Here is an 18,880-nt window from a genome sequence, read left to right as displayed (position 1 = left end):
TTTTTGGTGAAAGTTTACACAACAAATTAGGTTCCAGTTTAACAGTTTCCACAGACTGTTCGGTGATGTTGGTCGTATTTTTCTCATTATTTCCATTCTGGTTGTTGCGGTTCCAGTAATCTAATTTCCCTGCCCTCTTGTCCTCTTGTCTTTGCTTTCGAGTAAATGTTGCCCGTTCGGTTTCATAGAGATGATTTTTGAAAGGAGCATAGTATTTTTTCCTAGCACTTATGACAGTCCAACCCTCTATGTATTTTAGTTATTTGTTATGTTTATTATTTGTCCTGGCCTCCCCTGCCCTGTGCACCTGGAATGTAAACCTTGTTGGCTTTGTTCACTGTTATACCCCTAGCACCTGGAACAGAGTCTGGCACAAAGTAGACACTTGGGACTGCCAATTTGGAAAAAACTGAAAGCAAAATTTCTATTCAAAGGTAATTAATAAAGAAATAGAAACAAGGAACCTTGGGACCTACCTTGAGATCAGTCACATATGGTTTTTCGCTGTGCTAAAGGTACATACTTGAGCTTCCTAAGCCTTTTAACTCGTCCCTAAACTCTGAGAATCACTTTTCTCAACAACGACAACAAAAAAAAACTCCTTCAAGGGTCATTCTGAGGAACATATTTCAAATTACTTTGTAAAATAACATATGTCAGATATTATGTTTTTAAAGTAGTATGGGATCCTAGTGTTAGAAGCCTTTTTTAAGAGGTTAAGCCCTAAAACAAATGGCTTCTTTAAATATGTGGATATGTACTTTCTGGAGAGCATGAATACCAAATCTCTGCAAAGTTTTAATTAAGAAAATTAAAATATCTCTATTAAAATGTTTTGTTCTACCAGCTTAGTGGGAGTTTTTATTTCAATAAAAGTTTGTTTTTTCACTTTAGAACATAAAATGCCGCATTGCACCAGTACCAGCAGGGAAAATGTGGCATGCTGAAATGGCTTAATTCCCTGCATTATTTTTGCTAAAACTTTTTTCATTAAGATTAAATTTTCACTTGGGTGGTTAATTGTTTTAGTTCATTATGAGGGTATGACACAAACACAAAAATGAATAAGAAAATTATGTAATACTTAGAGAGGAGTTGTATGTGAGGCAACTTATTTAAGAAGTAAAGGCTTGGTGTCATACATGAGGTGAAATTTTCGTTCAGCTTGCTGTTTGTAGGATTATTTAGCTATTTAAATAAATAATAGTGTCATAAAATGACTTAAGGGAGCTATGTTATTAAGAAGGAAAGTTTAAATAAATGACTTAAAGAAGGTAAGTGATTGGTTAACACAGGTGGGGCAAGAAAGCCAGGTGCTATGTACCAAAAACAAGGTAACTCCCAAGAGTTTGTAAAGGGGAAAGGTACAGAAAGCATCAAAACCCAAAGGAAAGAACAAACAAATGGTAGAACCAGAAGTTATTAGGTCAGATGAGATGGAGCTATCCCATAAAATAAGATTTGAAAAGAAAACAGATATGACAATGGGAGAAAAAAAAGAAACTAAATGTGAAAGTAAAGAGAGGTGGATTACCCTTTTCCTCAACATGACAGGAAGTTCTAACTAAGCATGTCTTTTTAAATAAGAGAGTAACATGGAGAGAGCAGAGCTGTGTACATGACAGGCATTGTGGTATTTTTTATTCATATTTTCCTACCAAAAATATGTTTCCTTTCACCACTACATTCCTACATTCCCCATGTTCACCTCTCTATGGCCAGTGGCAAAATGTAAATATCATCTAGAATAAGTAACGTATTGAATCAATAACATCCCCATGCAACAATATTTACTGAGCTTTTACTGTATGTACAGCATATTCTGCTCTTAGTAGTAGAAAGGATATAAAAGTTCATAATAGAATAATTCAAGGAGAAAGGGTAGGGATTACACAGGAGGTATTGATATAGACAATAAAGAAATTTGGAAGAAGGCCTGCTTCTGTCTGATTATAAGAGCCAAAGATGACATTCAGGGAGTTGATGAGGGGAGGTCCATTAAGCTGAATCTTGAAAGATGGGTAGAATTTGAAGATTCAGAGAAAGAACCTCAACTGGGATTGTCAGCATAACCAAAGGCTTGGAAGTATAGAGTGTGTGACATAAGCATGAACAATAGCAAGAAGTTAGTTTGATAGATGTATCATGGATATGAATGGACAATGAGGAAAATAAAGTTACAAGTTAAGTGAGAATGAAATGACAGAACCTTAATTTCCAGGCTAAAGAATTTGTATTATATTTTTTAAGCACTGGAGATCAAAAGTTTTTGAGAGAGAAAATTAACTATCAGAACTATGCTTCAAAAAGATTGGATCTGGCACCTATGAGTAAAATACATTGAGAAAGAGAGGCTGAAGATAAGGAAAATGCAGGTAAAAGGGCATTGTTACAGTTTTTGCAAAAAGTAATGAGGCCCAAAAGCTGGCAATGGTAGTGAAAATGAAGAGGCCATAGATTCCGAAGACACACAGACATAGAATCCATATGAGTTGGCCATGAGAGTTAAATCTTAAGTTATTTCTTGAAACAGGATGGTCAACTATTTAGTGGAATCTCTAAAAGAATGAGACACAGCATAGGGAAGGTTTTGTGTATTCTTTTTTTATTAACATTTTATTGCATTTTTGGTGAAATTATACATAGCAAAATAGGTTCCCACTCAACAATTTCTACACATAATTTTCAGTGACATTGGTTACATTCTTCACATTGTGTCAACATTCTCATTTCTGTTCTAGCTGTTCCATTCCCATTAACTTAGTTTTACTGCCCCCCAACCTTGTCATCTGTGTTTTAGAGTAACTGTTGTCCATTTGGTCACATATAGATAGTCTTTTTAGCAGTACTCAAGGGTGACATTATTTTTTGAGCTGACCTGCTATTTAGCTAAAAGGTGACTTCAGGGGATAGTTCCGGTTCAAGGTTCAAAGAATATCTCAAGGCAATAGTCTCGGGGATCCCTCCAGTCTCAGTGGACCCAGTAAGTCTGGATTCTTTGAGAATTTGAAGTTCCGTTCCACATTTTCTTCCTTTTCTGTTAGAATCCATCTATTTTGACCCATGACAAGGAAGTTTTCATGGAAGTTCTGAAAAGATTCCATGCAAGGAACATTCTTAGGAGTCAAGGTATCACAGTGGTAGACCAAGAACAGCTTTAAGACACTAGGTATTAAAGAGGTTGATAGAGAAAGAGGTATAGAAATAAGAACTATAAGTTAAACTTACTGTGTTCAAACTTTTTATTCTTTTTAAGTTATTTTAGAAATTAAATACTCCTGCCTTCTTCTGAGATTACTAGACCTTTAGGAGGCTTTCCTGTGGAACCAAATGATTGGTTTTGCAGAGTAAAATCATCCGAGAGCTATAAAAAGGAAGAGATGACATGAATTGAGTGATAGCTTAATAGGAATAACCTGATTTTGTTGGGAAACGTGTGAGGCAGATATAAGATTAAGTCTTGATGATTTCTTCTGATTGGTTACCATAATGAACACATGCCATTCTCCAACTATATCCATTTAGTATTAAGTGCTGCTAATCGTAACCTGTATGTGACTACAAAATATCATTCTGATCATTTGTGTACTAACTTTTTAACTCCATACTCCACTCTAACTTCCCCTTTCTTAAGAGCCTGAGAATAACTTTGTCTATTTGTTACTTCAACAGTAGTTTTGTGTCTTCTAGGAAGTAAGATATTGGGGGAAGATAGATCACCCCCCAACACCCATGAGTCTTATCTCACTGTGTTAATGCCCTGTATGGTTTCCTCCCCCCTGAATGTGACTTTTTTTTTTTTTTTTGAACAACAGGAGGTGGTGAAAGTGACACTAGGTGAATATAGAGGAGGCATGTCTACTGCCTTAAGGCACTGACCAGAAGTGACAAAAATGAATTCCATGTTTGTTCCATTAGTGAGGACTTAGTCAAGTAGCCATACCTAACTGCAAGGATGCTGGGAGATGTAATGTTTTAGGCAGCCACATGCTTGGGAAATGTGGCTGCCATGGATTGAATTGTGTCCCCCAAAATATGTGTCAACTTGGGTAGGCCATGTGTGGCTATTCTCCATTTTGTGATTTTCCTATGTGTTATAAATCATAATCTCTGGCTGTGGTTAAAAGGATTAGGGTAGGATGTAACACTCTTGCTCAGGCCACATCCCTGATCAAGGTAAAAGGGATTTTCCTTGGGGTGTGGCCTGTACTGCCTTTCATCTCTCAAGAGATGAAAGGAAAGGGAAGCAAGCAGAGAGTTGCGGACCTCATACCACCAAGAAAGCAGTACCAGGAGCAGACCATGTCCTATGGATACAGGGTCCCTGCGCCTGAGAATCTCCTCCACCAGGGGAAGATTGAGGACAAGGACCTTCTTCCAGAGCCGAGAGAGAAAGAAAGCCTTCCTCTGGAGCCTATGCCCTGAATTTGGACTTGTAACCTACTAGACTGTGAGAAAATAAATTTCTCTCTGTTAAAGCCATCCACTTGTGGTATTTCTGTTATGGCAGCACTAGATGACTAAGACAAGCCAGATGGTAAATACTTCAGGCTCGTGGGCTTTCTAGTCTCTGTCATAACCACTCGTCTCTGCCATTATAGCACTAAAAAAAAAAAAAAAAGCAGCCATTAAAAAATTTTTTTAAAAAGTAGCTATCGAAGCAATTCTGACTCATGGTGACCCCGTGAGTTCTACAGAGTAGAACTGCCCCATAGGGTTTTCTTGGCTGTAATCTTTACAGAAGCAGAATGCCAGGCCTTTCTTTCATGGAGCAAGTGGGTGGATTAGAGCCGCTGGATGGGTTCAAACTGCCAACATTTAGGTTAGTAGTTCACCGCTGTCTTAGTCATCTAGTGCTGCCATAACAGAAGTACCACAAGTGGATGGCTTTAACAAAGAGAAATTTATTTTCTCACAGTCTAATAGGTTACAAGTCCAAATTCAGGGCACAGGCTCCAGGGGAAGGCTTTCTCTCTCTGTGGACTCTGGAGGAAGGGCCTTGTCCTCAATCTTCCCATAGTCGAGGACCTTCTCAGGTGCAGGGACCCGGGGTCCAAAAGGATGCACTCTGCTCCTGGTACTGCTTTCTTGGTGGTATGAGGTCCCCAGCTCTCTGCTTGCTTCTCTTTCCTTTTATCTCTTGATAGATAAAAGGTGGTGCAGGCCACACCCCAGAAAACTCCCTTTACCCTGGATCAGGGGGATGACCTGAGTAAAGGTGGTGTTACAATCCCACCCTAATCCTCTTAACATAAAGGACAGCCACACAATACTGGGAATCATGCCCTAACCAAGTTGACACATGAATTTTGGGGGGACACAATGCAATCCCTGACAACCGTGAACTATTTGTACCACTCAGGGACCGTTAAAGCGGCCATAGACATTATGTAAACGAGTAAGTGTGGCTCTATTCCAATAAAATTTTATTTACAAAACCAGATGGCCAGAATATAGGCTGTAGTTTGGTGACCCTTAGTTTAAATTAATGGCTATAGCACAGTAGGAAACCTTGGTAGCGTAGTGGTTAAGTGCTATGGCTGCTAACCAAAGGGTCGGCAGTTCGAATCCACCAGGCGCTCCTTGGAAACTCTATGGGGCAGTTCTACCCTGTCCTATGAGTTGGAATCGACTTGACGGCGCTGGGTTTGGCTTCGGTATAGCACAGTAGAGACATAAACTAGATTGCAAATAAATAAAAAAATGACTATGAGAAAGGAAAGATTTTTAAACAGCTGGAAGAGGAGCTGTCAAAGGAGATTTTGGTTTATTTGTTTAAGGTGAAAGAAACTTGAATGATTATAAATTATGTAAATAGATAGTAAGAATGTGAAGACACAGCAGAATTAAATTATAGGATGGAGATGCCTTTGAAGATAAGGCAAGATCTGATCCAGAGCTTAATCAGAGGAAGAAATTGCCTGTAGAGAGAAGGAGGAAGATGAACCCAAGGTGGTGAAAAATAGAATAACATTCTGATGAATTTTGGTTTTGCCACGAAGGTTTCGAAAGTAGAGAAGGTGTGAAATAATATTTATGAAGAATGCAAGGTAGCCTTGGTTTTGCAAGTGAAAATAGCTACATTTTTCTATTTTAAAAATGGCTATTGTAAAAAAAAAAAAAAAGATTAAGGAATGAAAAGAAGGTAAATTTCCCTAGCCATCCCACCCCTATAAATAACCTGTATCTGTTAACAGTATACACAAACTTTTAGATTTTTGTATTAATGTAAATATATTATAAATAAGATCATGTATATTTTCCTATAACTTGATTTTCTCTTTATTGCTGTTCTTCTGATTATAAAAATGATACATCCTAGTTATAGAATGTATATGTTATACATTCTATATTAATGTGGAAGCCCTGGTGGCGTAGTGGTTAAAAGCTACAGCTGCTAACCAGAAGGTTGGCAGTTCAAATCCACAGGGCGCTCCTCTGAAACCCCATGAGGCAGTTCTACTCTGTTCTGTAGGGTTGCTGTGAGTTGGAATCAACTCGACAGCAATGGGTTTTTGGGTTTATATTAATGTAATTTGGTGTTTTTGCATGACAGTTCATGCACTCAGAACCTCATTACTTATAGAATCACATTATATTCCACTGATTGAATGGGTCATGATTTACTTAATTGAACCTCTGTTGACAGCTATTTATTCTTACACATTTTTGTTAATACTAACAGTATTGAAGTGAATATCTTTATACATTTTTATAATATTTCTATAAAATAAATTTCAAAAAGTCAAATTTCTAGGACAAAGTGTAAGCATGTATTTAATTTGCAAATGTATAGCCACGTGCTCTGCAAACTAGCTCTACAAGTTTACATTTCTACCCTGTGTTATTAATTATTTTAATCTTTGCTAATCTTCAAAAAAAACTCAATTAAATTTGTATTTAATAAAGAATCAGATGGTCTATTTTAATATAGTTATTGGCCATTTATATTTATCTTGTAAATTACTGACTTTTTTCTTACTATTGCACCTTTGTCATTTTCTAATTGATTCTTAGGAGTCCCTTTATAAATTATGGATAAGAATCCTGTTTTATAAGTGGTATATTTTTGTCCAGTTTGTCTCTCATCTTTTCATTTTGTTTATGAATTTTTTCCATACAGAAGTTTTTAGTTTTTATGTAGCCAAAAATGTCACTCATTTTTTCTATAGTTTCAGGCCTTATTGGCGTGCCAAAATTATACACAAATTCTTTTTTATTTTCTACAAGCACCTTCATGATTTTTTTTTAACCTTTAAATCATAGCATCTGGAGAGATGTCTAGGACTACATAGTACAGTGACAGAGCAGTGTTGAGGGCCCAGTCTCAGCTTGGTGATGATTGGTATATAGGGGCAACAACCTATGAGGGAGAAGCCAATCCAATAGGTCTTCCAAAGGCAAGTGCACTGAACAGACAGTGGGACAAGGCAATTTAGGAAAGATCATTGAAATGTTGGACCATGGACTCAAAGTAAGTAGAAACATGAAAGCAGAAACATGTTTTAAAGGTAGAAAAGGGAGATTGCTTGAGTAAGATGGTTAAAAAAGATAGGAGGTTGTGGAGGAATTAGAGAAGTGTCTAGATTTATTATTTAGAAGACTCCAGGGTAAAATATCAAGAGTGGTAGGTGAAGTGGAATGAAGGAGAAAGTCACTGGGGATCAAGGAATAGAGAGGTCCGAGTAATGGATAGATTATCCATGTGAATGTTCAAGTCTCCCAGGATTATAGTTGGATTTGGGTGGAGAGAAGCATCCTTTAAACATCTGGGTCTTCCTTCACCAGCACTTTTGGCAACCTTCATCTTTAAGAGACTCGTTCCTAGTCACTAAAGAATGACTTCAGAATTTATTAGAAATAAGGAGCAAAATTATCAGAATCTGATTCAACCCCCACTCCCTCCCACTTCCTTCCTTTTAACAAAGTATTCATGTTTGGGGTTTTATTCATGTGCAAGCAATTGATAGTGTATGTAGAGTTCTTAGCTCAGTGCCTTACACATATTAGTATTCAGTACAGTATAAAAAAATCAAAAACCCATTGCTGTAAGTCAATTCTGACTCATAACAACCCTATAGGACAAGCAGAACTGCCCCATAGGGTTTCCGAGGAGCAGCTTGTGGACTTGAACTGCCGACCTTTTGGTTAGCGACTGAGCTCTTAACCACTGCACCATCAGGGCTCTAGAGGGAGATGGTTTGTGTTTTAAAATTCGTGTTTGTTCAGCATTCTTTCAAGTTTAAGGTTTGGAATTTCAGCAACTCTAGTTCAGGATAAAAATCACCAGGCAGCTTCAGCATGAGCTTGTTTATGGAATTCTTAAGGAGGTTGGAAATGCATTTGAGAAACAATTAAAGGCCCATATTCAAACCCTACGAAAGTAGAAAGAGATAAATAAGGAGAGAAGAGACTAGAAGGAAGTTAGATAGAAGAGCACCTACTGGTTAGTTCCCTTTCCTCTCATCTTGACATATTTGCTCATTCAGACTCCAGATCTACCCCTAAGAGATCAAAAGCAATAAATCCTGGGTGGGGCCCAAGAGTCTGCATTTTTAACAAGTACCTCCTAGTTATTCACTGAAGTTCCTTAGAGAATCAAGTTTTAGGATTTGCAATTGCATTTTTTTAATACATTTGTAGGAGACGGATTGATGATGAGGGTAACGGTTTGTGGATATTTTATAATTTTTTTAATTTTCTTTTCAATCCAGAAAATACAGTGGAGGGAGAAAATAATTGCACAAGGAGTGTGCACAATAGACAAGTTTAAGATTATCTATTGTCTGAATCTTCTCTCCTTTTCTTCACTCAGTTAAAATAATTGTTCATTATTCATCTTGTCTTAATTAAAAAAAAACACTAAATTCTTTGCAACTGACGTTCTTATTTATTTTATAAGTTAAAAAATAAACTAATACAAGCCTTAAATATTACAAGGGTACTCTATAATCTGATAGCATCTTTCCATTGTAAAGCTCAAAATAAATTAAAAACCTTATCAGTGCTATTTAATATAGGACATCTCTGATGACAAATAATGGAAATATAAAATCTAAAATAATTTAAGTCAGTCAGTGGCAAAATAAGTATTTCAAAGCCACACCACCTGAGCCTCACTTTTGCTTTTACAGTGAATGAGGCAGGTCACAGCAATATAACTCTTTAGTTCCTATTTACACAATTTCATCTGCAGTTTTAAGATGAAGTAGAAATAATGATTCTCACTGTGGTACTTCAATTTATTGTACTATTGCAAGAAATATAAATGCTACAAATTGATTTAAACAATGTAGTTAAATATTATGAGAATTCTAACATTTATCCATTCTTTAATCTGTCATTTCTTTATAAATTTTACCTTATGTGACTTCATTGCTAAATAAAAAAATTAAAAAAAAAACTCATTGCGATTAAGTCAATTTTGACTCATAGCAGCCCTATAGAGCAGAGTGTAACTACCCGGTAGGTTTTCCAAGGCTGTAAATCTTTACTGAAGCAGACTGCCACATCTTTCTTCCATGTGTTAAATAGCTGGTAGGTTCAGACCATCAGCCTTTTGGTTAGTAGCCAAGTGCTTACCCTCTGCACTACCAGGGCTCCTTGGTTGCTAAATAGGACTTTTTTAATATAAATAATGTGAACCTCTGTGCTAGGCATTACCTAAGCCTATTAATGTTGAGCCGATTCCAGTGGGATTTTCAAGGCTGTGACCTTTGATAAGTAGATCACCAGGCGTTTCTTTTTAGGCACCTCTAGGTGGGTTTGAACTGCCAACCTTTCAGTTAGTAATGGAGTGCCTAACCATTTGCACTGCCCAGGGAATCCTTGTTGTTTGCTGTCAAGTTGATTTTAACTCACAGTGACCCTATAGAACAGAGTAGAACTGACCCTATAGGGTTTCCTAGGCTGTGATCTTTACAGGAACAAATCACCAGATCTTTTCTCTCGCAGAACCGCAAGTTGGTTCAAACAGCCTTTACGTTAGCGGACAAGGACTTAACAATTGGGCCACTAGGGCTCCTCCTACTCCTTAAACCAAAAAACCAAACCCATTGCCTTTGAGTTGATTCCAACTCACAGCGACCCTATAGGACAGACTAGACCAGCCCCACAGGGTCTTCAGGGAGCGGCTGGTGAATTCGAACTGCCAACCCTTCGTTTAGCAGCCATAGCTCTTAACCACTACACCACTAGGGACTCCTTAAAAAACCCGTTGCCATCGAGTCAATTCCAACTCATAGCAACTCCTTACGCACTATCAAAAGTTCAAAAAGAAAATAAAAAGAACACCTTTTCTCCAAGGAACTGTCTTACTGCATCTCCAAACAGCAGCTTAAAATGAGAACAATTCAGTCTCACTAAATTTTTGAGTTATGTTTTAAAAAATAGTGATTATTATTATTTCTCTGGATTCTGCCAAAAATTATACTGAGGGTAGTTAAACTTATTTGTGTATGTAGACACAGCTGCACTTCATTGATTCATTTCTTCATTTAACAAATATTATTGAGCATAAGCCATGTGCCTGGAACAGGAGATAATTACCTAGTGAACAAGTCAAAGGAAGAAGATAGTAATTATGTTGATGATAATAGCAGCTAACATTTATTGAGTGTTCCATATGTACCAGGTGTCATGTGGCTTAATTCTATGAGGCAGGTTCTACTACTACCCCATTTTGCAGGTGAAGACACAGGTTTAGAGGTCTCATAGCTAGGAAACAGTGTAGCCGAATTCAAACACTGCCAATCTGACTGCAAGGTCCAGATTCTCAACCAATAAACTGTCAAATGTGTTCTTTTTCTTCCTGGAGCATGTATTCTAGCAATTCGTGTATTTAACAAATACTCATTGAGTGTCTACTGTGTGCCAGGCACCACCCTAGGCCCTAAAGGTACAGTAGTAAAGAAGCAGATGGGGTCGTTGCTCTCGTAGCTCACACCTTCTAGACCCCCTAATAAGCATTACAAAAAAAACAAGAAAGTATCTACATATTAGCACAAATAATCGATATAACTAAACTAAATAATAACATTCACAAGAGTTACAAAACTGTTGAGAATATCACAATGTGTTAAAAAATAAGTATTATGTATTCAGGAAGGACAATGTTATTTTTACATAAATGGGGTTCCTTTTCTTCTGTGGTTAAAATGTATGTCTTATTTTTTAAAAAATTAAAAATAAAACACCTTTAGACTAATCAAAACCTATTCGAGAGCTATTTGTTTCAGTTTCTAGAAGGCGAAATTTTTTACCTGAAAATGAGAATTTTTCACTTAAGACCTTGTGTCACTTGAAGTTATATTTTATCCAAGTTGCAGAATCATTTATAATATTGCAATGCTAAATATTACGTATGCAGCATGCATTTTTTTTTTAATGGGCAAGATCAATGTGATAGTGAAAAATACTTTTTAAAAGCTACACTATATTCAGGAGCACTATCAAGTGCTTTCCAGTTTTACCAGATTAATTTATTAATTACAGTAGATGCTCTTTTAAAATATTTATCACCAATCACCTTCCTTTTCTCACCCTTATTTCAAATTTCTTTGGGGTGGAAACCTCTTTTTGAACTAAAACTATTCCTGAAGCCATTTAAGAATATTTAGATTAAGAAAACATCACATAGTAGGGCTTCAATATTTAAGAAGTATTTCACTTGTATTTTACATTTAGGATACATGAACAAAGTTGAAAACACTTGCCTAAACACCATTTGACATATGGAAAAAATGGTTAATATTTTTGTAAATCACTGTGTATTTAGTTTGTAAATGAATGTTCAAGCCCCTGGTTTCAGTTCTTCTCTTTTCTTCTGGATTTTATTTTGCTACTAGTAGTATCACCATTATCAGCATTTAAAATGATGCAATCAAGTACAAGCTAATGTGCTTAATTCTGGGATATGAAATCTGTGCCTTGGGCTTAGTGAGTTTATGCAAGTAGCCAAAAGAAGCAGAAAATGTATACATAAAAAAAGAAATACCGATAACAAGGTAGCATTGTAACATTTTTTGTAAAAAGTGGTTCAGGTAATGAGGTCGAAGGTTTCATAGTATGTTCATTCATTGAGATGCTAGATCCTGACCTGGCTTTTTTGTCAGAGAAGTAATAAGTAATTGAGTGGAGTGACAAAGGCATTTCAGACAACAAAAAAAAAGTAGCAGAATCCAAGGCAGGCAAAGCGTGGCAAATTCAGTGACATTTTGGCTAGAGTTTAAGGATATTGTGAGAGATAATGTTAAAGAGGAATTTACCAGCAACATCTACAAGCGTCTGAGTTTGAACTTTAGTTTATAGACCACAGAGAGTCACCGAAGGTTTTTGAACACGAAAGTATGATGAAAGCAGCATATTAGGAGGATTAACCAACTAGTTAGTGTACGTAGGAAAGGAGACCTGGTTGCACAGTGGTGAAGGTGCTTGGCTGCTAACCAAAAGGTTGATGGTTTGAACTCACCAGCCACTCTGCAGGAGAAAGATATGGCAGCCCGCTTTTGTAAAAATGTACAGCCTGGGAAATCCAATGGGGCAATTCTGCTCTGCCCAGTAGGGTCGCTGTGAGTCGGAATCAACTCAAGGGCGATGGGTTTGTTTGTTTGTTTTGTTTTGTTTTGTTTTTTGGTCTGGTATGTATGATGGGTTGATGGAGAATACCAACTAAGAGAATACTACAGAAGTCTGGGGCTGGTGTTACCAAACTGTGCTCCTTGGGTTAGTAATTCTGAAAGATAGTAATAAAAAGCTCCTTTTGGGTTTTTTTTTTCTTGATGAAAAAAAAGAAACATCAAATATTAAATCTTCCTCTTAGAGTTACAATGCACGTTACCACATTAAAGACCTATACCAAAAAAACCCATAGTAATTTCATAAACGTATTTGCATATAATAGACTTTTATTCATTGCACACTTAATCATTATGGAACACTTTCAATACTTGGAAATTTTGGTCTTATCACAATCAATTGCTAACTTATTAATAAATCCATCCAAGCAATAATAAGAATAGAAAGAAAAGATGAAATATAGATTTTTTTTTTATTTTTTAGCAAATCTTGTTTCAGAATTTAATACAGAGAGGGACTTAGATATCCTTTCATCTAAACTCCATCTTTAATCTTGGTAATCAGAAACTAGATGTCACCTTTGACTTTCTCACCTTTCTGGTCAAATGAAGTATTGCTTTTGATTGTATCTGTTTATAAATCCTCTCTCCTTCACTAGACCATAAAATATTCAAGAATGAGGTTAATCCATGTCTGATCATCTTTGTCATCCCTACAGCTGACTTATAGTAAGTGGTGGAAAATATTTGTTAGATTAAAAGTGATAAGAAAACTGTTAACTAGAGAGTTTTTGACTTGCCTGTAATCACAGAGATACATTGAAAATAAATAAATTCCAAGAATGATATATAAAATTTTAGCTGTAAAGCAGTAAAGAATCTGGGAGACAAGAGACCTGGGAGATTCTAGACATAACTCTAAAACTAACTGGCAGTATGATCTGGATCAATTCACTTAGCCTCTCTGGGCCTCTGTTTCCTCATCTAAGTTCAGCTCCAAAATTTGGAGGAAGTCTTCATTTTTCATTACTATAGATTAAAAAAAAAAAAATTTTTTTTTCACATAGATAACTTTTTTTTTTTTTTAAACTGGATGTTGTATTTATTTTACATTGGGAAGGTATTCTTATGGGAGACCGTATTTAAATAGGCAAGACTTTTTAAGTACTTCTTTGTGTTTGTACTTATATAATATTCCCAGTTTTTTCTATTTTCTTATTTTCTACTTCTTTCCAGGTCTATCAAAGGTGATGGAATCTTTAAAATGCACCAAGGTGTATGCTTATGTAATATTAGAATTGAGATTTTAAAATCCTAAAATGTGAAACCTCCAGTTGTCAGAAGATCATAAAGTCTTTACTTTTAAGGACTGTTAAAAATCACCTTCTGTGAGATCTCAGCTTTGGGATTTTTCTGACATTTCAAGACTTAAATTTGAAAGTGTAGAATCTCTATAAATACAGCATTACCACAAGCTCAAAAAAGTCAAGAAATGCAAAAGGTTAGATTCTTACTAACTCCTCTCCCACATTATAGTCTAAATTGAGTTATGGATCTTAGAGTTAAATACATAATAAGAGACACTTGATTATGAAATACAATTTAAATTATGACATATTAAGCTTTTCTCTTTGAATTTTGGGGAATAAAATTGTATATGTAAATCATATAATATCACATTTTTTTGTATGTGCCCTTAAGGCTTTTTTATGTTTTCTTCACATAGTCCCCTCATTTACAACTTTCTCTTGCTGTGGACTAACCATATGGGAAATCCACTATTTTAAACTGAAGCTATTTTTGTGGTGTTACTGCATAAGAAAATGCCTTTAGAGTAGAAAAATCATATACTTTTCTTACCAGATTATATAAATAAAAATTAATTTTTTCTAGTGGTCATTTCTTGCTTTGATTCAAAGTATATAACTTTTAATGCCTAGATATTTCTAGGAAGTCTCCACTGCTATGGCCAAGTGAAAAATGGAAGATAATAAAGTACCATGAGACCTAGCCATTTTCAAAGTGTTGAAGATTTAAAATTATGTGTAATTTACATGAGACATATAAATGAAAGGATAGACTTCACTAGGATCCTTTTTTTTTTGCTTTAAAAATAGGGTATTTCTCTCCTGCAGCAGCATCTCACATCTCATACATATGTGCATATTTAGTTTTCTGTGTAGCATTCAGTCCCAAGAACACTAATTATAATTTTAAATTATCAATAAAATATAGGCTTAAAGTACAGTAGATGTCAAATTCCATATCTCTCGTAAGATTCCCTATCTAAAGAAAGCAACTACTTTTTGCCCTTTATTTTCTTTTTTTATTCTTATGAACTTTATAGTCACTTATATTTTGCCTTTCAAAAGTTAAACACTCTTTGAATTTGTAGTGTGCAAGTAGGTATATAGCCTTTATATCTAGTAAAGACATTAATGATGGTAATTCTTCTCTGCCTCTGGCTACAAGTGAAAAACCCAAACATGGCCTTTGGTTTACATTGTTGTTGTTAGCTGCCGTCGAAGTAGCCCAGACTCATAGCCACCCCATGCTCAAGATCTGAAAGGTTTTCACTGGCAGATTTTTAGAAGTAAATCACCAGGCCTTTCTTCCTAGTCCGTCTTCGTCTGGAAGCTCTGTTGAAACCTGTTCAGCATCATAGCAACACACACTCCTCCACTGGCAGAAAGGTGGTGGCTAAGTATGAGGCTCACTGGCTGAGGATTGAACCAGGTCTCTCGCATGAAAGGCAAGAGTTCTACCACCAAACCAGTAGTGCACATTCAGTTCACATTAAAACAAAACAAAAAAGAAACAAACTCATTGCCCTTGAGTCAATTTCGACTCATAGTGACCCTATAGGACAGAGTAGAATTGCCTCATAGTGTTTCCAAGGAGAAGCTGGTGAATTTGAACGGCCAACCTTTTGGTTAGCAGCCGAGCTCTTAACCACTGTACCAACAGGGCTCCCAGTTCACACTGAATCACCTAAAATTGTTTTTAAGTGTTTCTCTGAAGCCCCTGCTGGTATTACTTATAAAATGGTTCGCTATTGACTTGTTGGTATGCCTATTACAATGTACCCCCCAAAAAAGCCTTGGTTACTTTGCAAGTTTTTGCTTGTTCGTTGGTTGGTTTTGTGGTCTTTGGAATAGTTCTTCTGCACCTCAGTTATGGTTGCCCCAAGAAAAGTTTGCCAAGCAGGAGTTCCTTAGGAGTCCTGCTATTGTCCTTAGAAATCTCCACCCTAATTTTTATATTTCTCCTCTATTGAAAGGCTAGCTGTACTCCACAATTTTGTTGTCTTTTGTATTTCATAAAACACAGACAACCATGTTGAAACTTGTCAGGAACTAAAATGTGACTTCTCCGGCATGTCTAGCTTTGTGAACCATATAAAATAATTAACACTTCTCTGTAAAATATCATTGTCTGGAGTTTGATGCCATATTAGAACCATCCTGTATCAGCTAGCTCCCCAAAGAATATGCTGCCTTTTTTTTGTTTGTTTGTTTATTTATTTATTTATTTTGCATAATGGGATTATTTCTGGAAATGGCTCTTTTGGCCCAAGATGTGCTACCTTCTCAAAACACATTTGGTTACTTTAAGCATTTTTCAGTGTGCTTTGCAATCATTTTCATTCATTTCCCACTCAGTTGGCCCATTATTATGCTCTGATATGCATAGACATTCGGCTACACAGTGGGTAAGAGGTAGATGTAGGATGAAGAACCCCAGGACAGAGACCAAGGCCCAGTTTGGTCTCTCCTTGGCTAAATTCCATTTGGATAGCTCATTGTTTTTCTTTGATGTGTAGGGTTTAATTGCTTATCTCAAAACATAAGGCTCTATTGGTGGGAGCTTGTGTGGGTTGAGCCATTTACCCTTTCCTGAATTAAAAAACTGAACATCATTAGCAGTTTCTTTTCCACAGAGAACTGTGCTCTAAGTGTGGGGTACAAAAATGTTATTTTTGACTGCCCAGTTTTGCCCAGGCTAGTCCCTAATTTCTCTCATGACCTCACAATAGCCTCTCCTGCCTGCCTGGCCACAAAGCTTGATTATTTTGTAATATGATCTTAGTGGGGATTCCAGCCGTGCTTCCCTGCTCGTGGGTAGCAGAATGTGGCAGCATGCCTGCTCACTTGCCTGGGCTACTATGATCAGATTACGCCTTCTCAGCATTCTTAGACTGGCTGCCTGCAAAGTTCTGAGAAGCTTGAATTCAGCCCACTTGAGTTTCACAGCCATTAATGGAGACAGAACAGGAGATATTAGAGAGCTGGTGAAGCCTTGCTCTCACGTACGACTGCTGTCAATGAAGTCAGAAAGTCACTCCACACTGAGCATCTCTGTCTTTAAAATAAATAAGTGAACCTGCTAGTATCACACAATTTCCAAAAACCACTTTTTCAACTGTAAAGTTATTCTTGGAGCTATCAGTTGGGTTTTAGCTTTGAGATTTTAGCCATTTGCATAACACAGTAAGGATCTTCATAAAAGATGGGGAAATTTACTCTTTGTCTTAGTTGTTGTTAACAGTGAATCATTACAGATCATCATAATTAGCTGGGCACCTTTCTCTCCATATTGTTCTTTCAGCCAAATGTTTACAGGGTGATGATATATGTCAACATCATTATAACATAACTACATCAGGTGAGGTGAGAAAAGGAAGACACAGTGTCTAACTTGGCACTGTGATGACATGGAGAGTTCAGAACCCATACTACCTTCATTTCTTCATCCAACAAGTATTTATTGAGTACCAAGAATGTGTCGGCCCTCAGAAATACAGGATGGAGAAAAGGAGTGTGCTGCCTTCTTAAGGGGAGAGCAACTAAGAGTGTGTAGCAAGGTGTATGTAAGGTTTTGTGTGAGAGACTGATTTGATTTGTAAACTTTCACTTAAAGCACAATAAAAATTTAAAAAAGGATGTGTCGGCCCTTTGAGGCACCAAAATGCAGGGGCTAGATATAGGGCCTCTTGCCCTCACAGAGCTTACAATTTAGACTTGAAAATAAAAGATCTTAAGAGAAAAAATTTTTAGAAGCTTTTTTTTTTAATTATATTAGAATAATTCCATCTTTTTTTTTAATGTGAACCAGAGAAACAGAGTTGGAAAGGAGAATACATCCTCCCCTACCTCATACAGGGAAGAATCCCCTCTGTGGTGTTTGTCCACATGAGTGAACAAAATATGCAATTTATATTTCACTGTTCAAAAATGAAGAAATCGTGATTGTAGGTTAAAACAGAGCCTAAAATCCAGCCAAAGCTTGATTAAAACTGTTTTGTTTTCTGACATTATCATTCATACGTTCAGTGGACCAGCAAGAAAGCTTGGGAAATTAAGCATAAACAATGTGGTGCCAGTTTGCTTTAAAATCTCTAATATATGTTTTGTAAACAAAGCTTATAAAACTTAGTACTCTACTAATTAAATAACAAGAAAGATTTTATGAATCCATGAAAAGCCAGAATTTAAAATGCCTTCAGGGGAACAGGTGCTGTAATGACATCACTGTGTGTCACGCAGCTTTTTTTTCCTTGATACTTGTATTTGGTCATAATGGAAAGAAATTGATTCCAAATGTGTTTTCTTGACCTCGTTCTCCATTCATGTTAGTGCCTAACCTTAAATGATGTTTCTACAATCTCAGTTGTATTTACAGTAATTATATGCATAATGTAGCATATTATTGTCCGGACTTCCTGTTTAATCAGTACAGAGCTTCTTACAAGTGCAGCTGAAAAGGGCAAACAAAATTAAAGCTTTATATACCAAAACAAGTTTGATTTGCTAAGCTCCCAGCATTCCAAAGTACACAAATTTGTTCCACTAAGTTTTCCGATGGCTTGCAGATGGGCAATGATTAATCAGAGAGCTAACTGTGAAGTAGTTTGCAATTAAACTGGAAAGCTCTGAAGCATGCTAATTGAATCAGAAAATTAGAGACACTGAACAGTAATTGGCTATTTCTCATGCAGCAGGTGCCAGGCCACTCATCTGTGGAACAAGGTATTTAAGGCACATTAGCACTAGTAAAAATACTTCTTGATATGGAACAGTTAGATTTTCTGCTCATTTTCACCATGGATGTCAAAACATACAGCTGTGCTATCTGGTACTTGCAATTCATGTTTGAAGAATTTAAGTTAGGTAAACATATGGGGGAGAAGTGCTGGGCAACCTCTTTAAGTACACAGGAAACATTTTAGAAGTGAAACCGAAAATGAGGGGTTGAGGTTCTGTTTTTCAACTCAATCACTTTTGCTTTCTTATTGTACAGATTCA

At 36.5% G+C, this 18,880-nt stretch overlaps 1 protein-coding gene across 14 annotated transcripts in view; it reads left to right on the top strand.

The window, feature by feature from the left end:
• ARB2A (ARB2 cotranscriptional regulator A) overlaps positions 1-18,880 on the top strand; it is a 496,175-nt gene that overhangs the window by 416,286 nt on the left and 61,009 nt on the right. The window contains exon 11 of one of the 14 annotated variants that reach the window (XM_064274107.1): positions 13,235-13,556. The exons of the other annotated variants lie outside the window; for them this stretch is intronic. Within the exon in view, the coding sequence (XP_064130177.1) occupies positions 13,235-13,305 (71 nt within the window). The 3' untranslated portion in view covers positions 13,306-13,556. Of the gene's footprint in view, positions 1-13,234; positions 13,557-18,880 lie in introns of those variants that run through there. 14 annotated transcript variants of the gene reach the window in all.

Source organism: Loxodonta africana, chromosome 2, assembly GCF_030014295.1.
Source record: "Loxodonta africana isolate mLoxAfr1 chromosome 2, mLoxAfr1.hap2, whole genome shotgun sequence".
In the NCBI taxonomy this organism is placed as follows: domain Eukaryota; kingdom Metazoa; phylum Chordata; class Mammalia; order Proboscidea; family Elephantidae; genus Loxodonta; species Loxodonta africana.
Note: the sequence above shows the minus strand (reverse complement) of the source record. Positions and strands in the feature narration are given on the sequence as shown.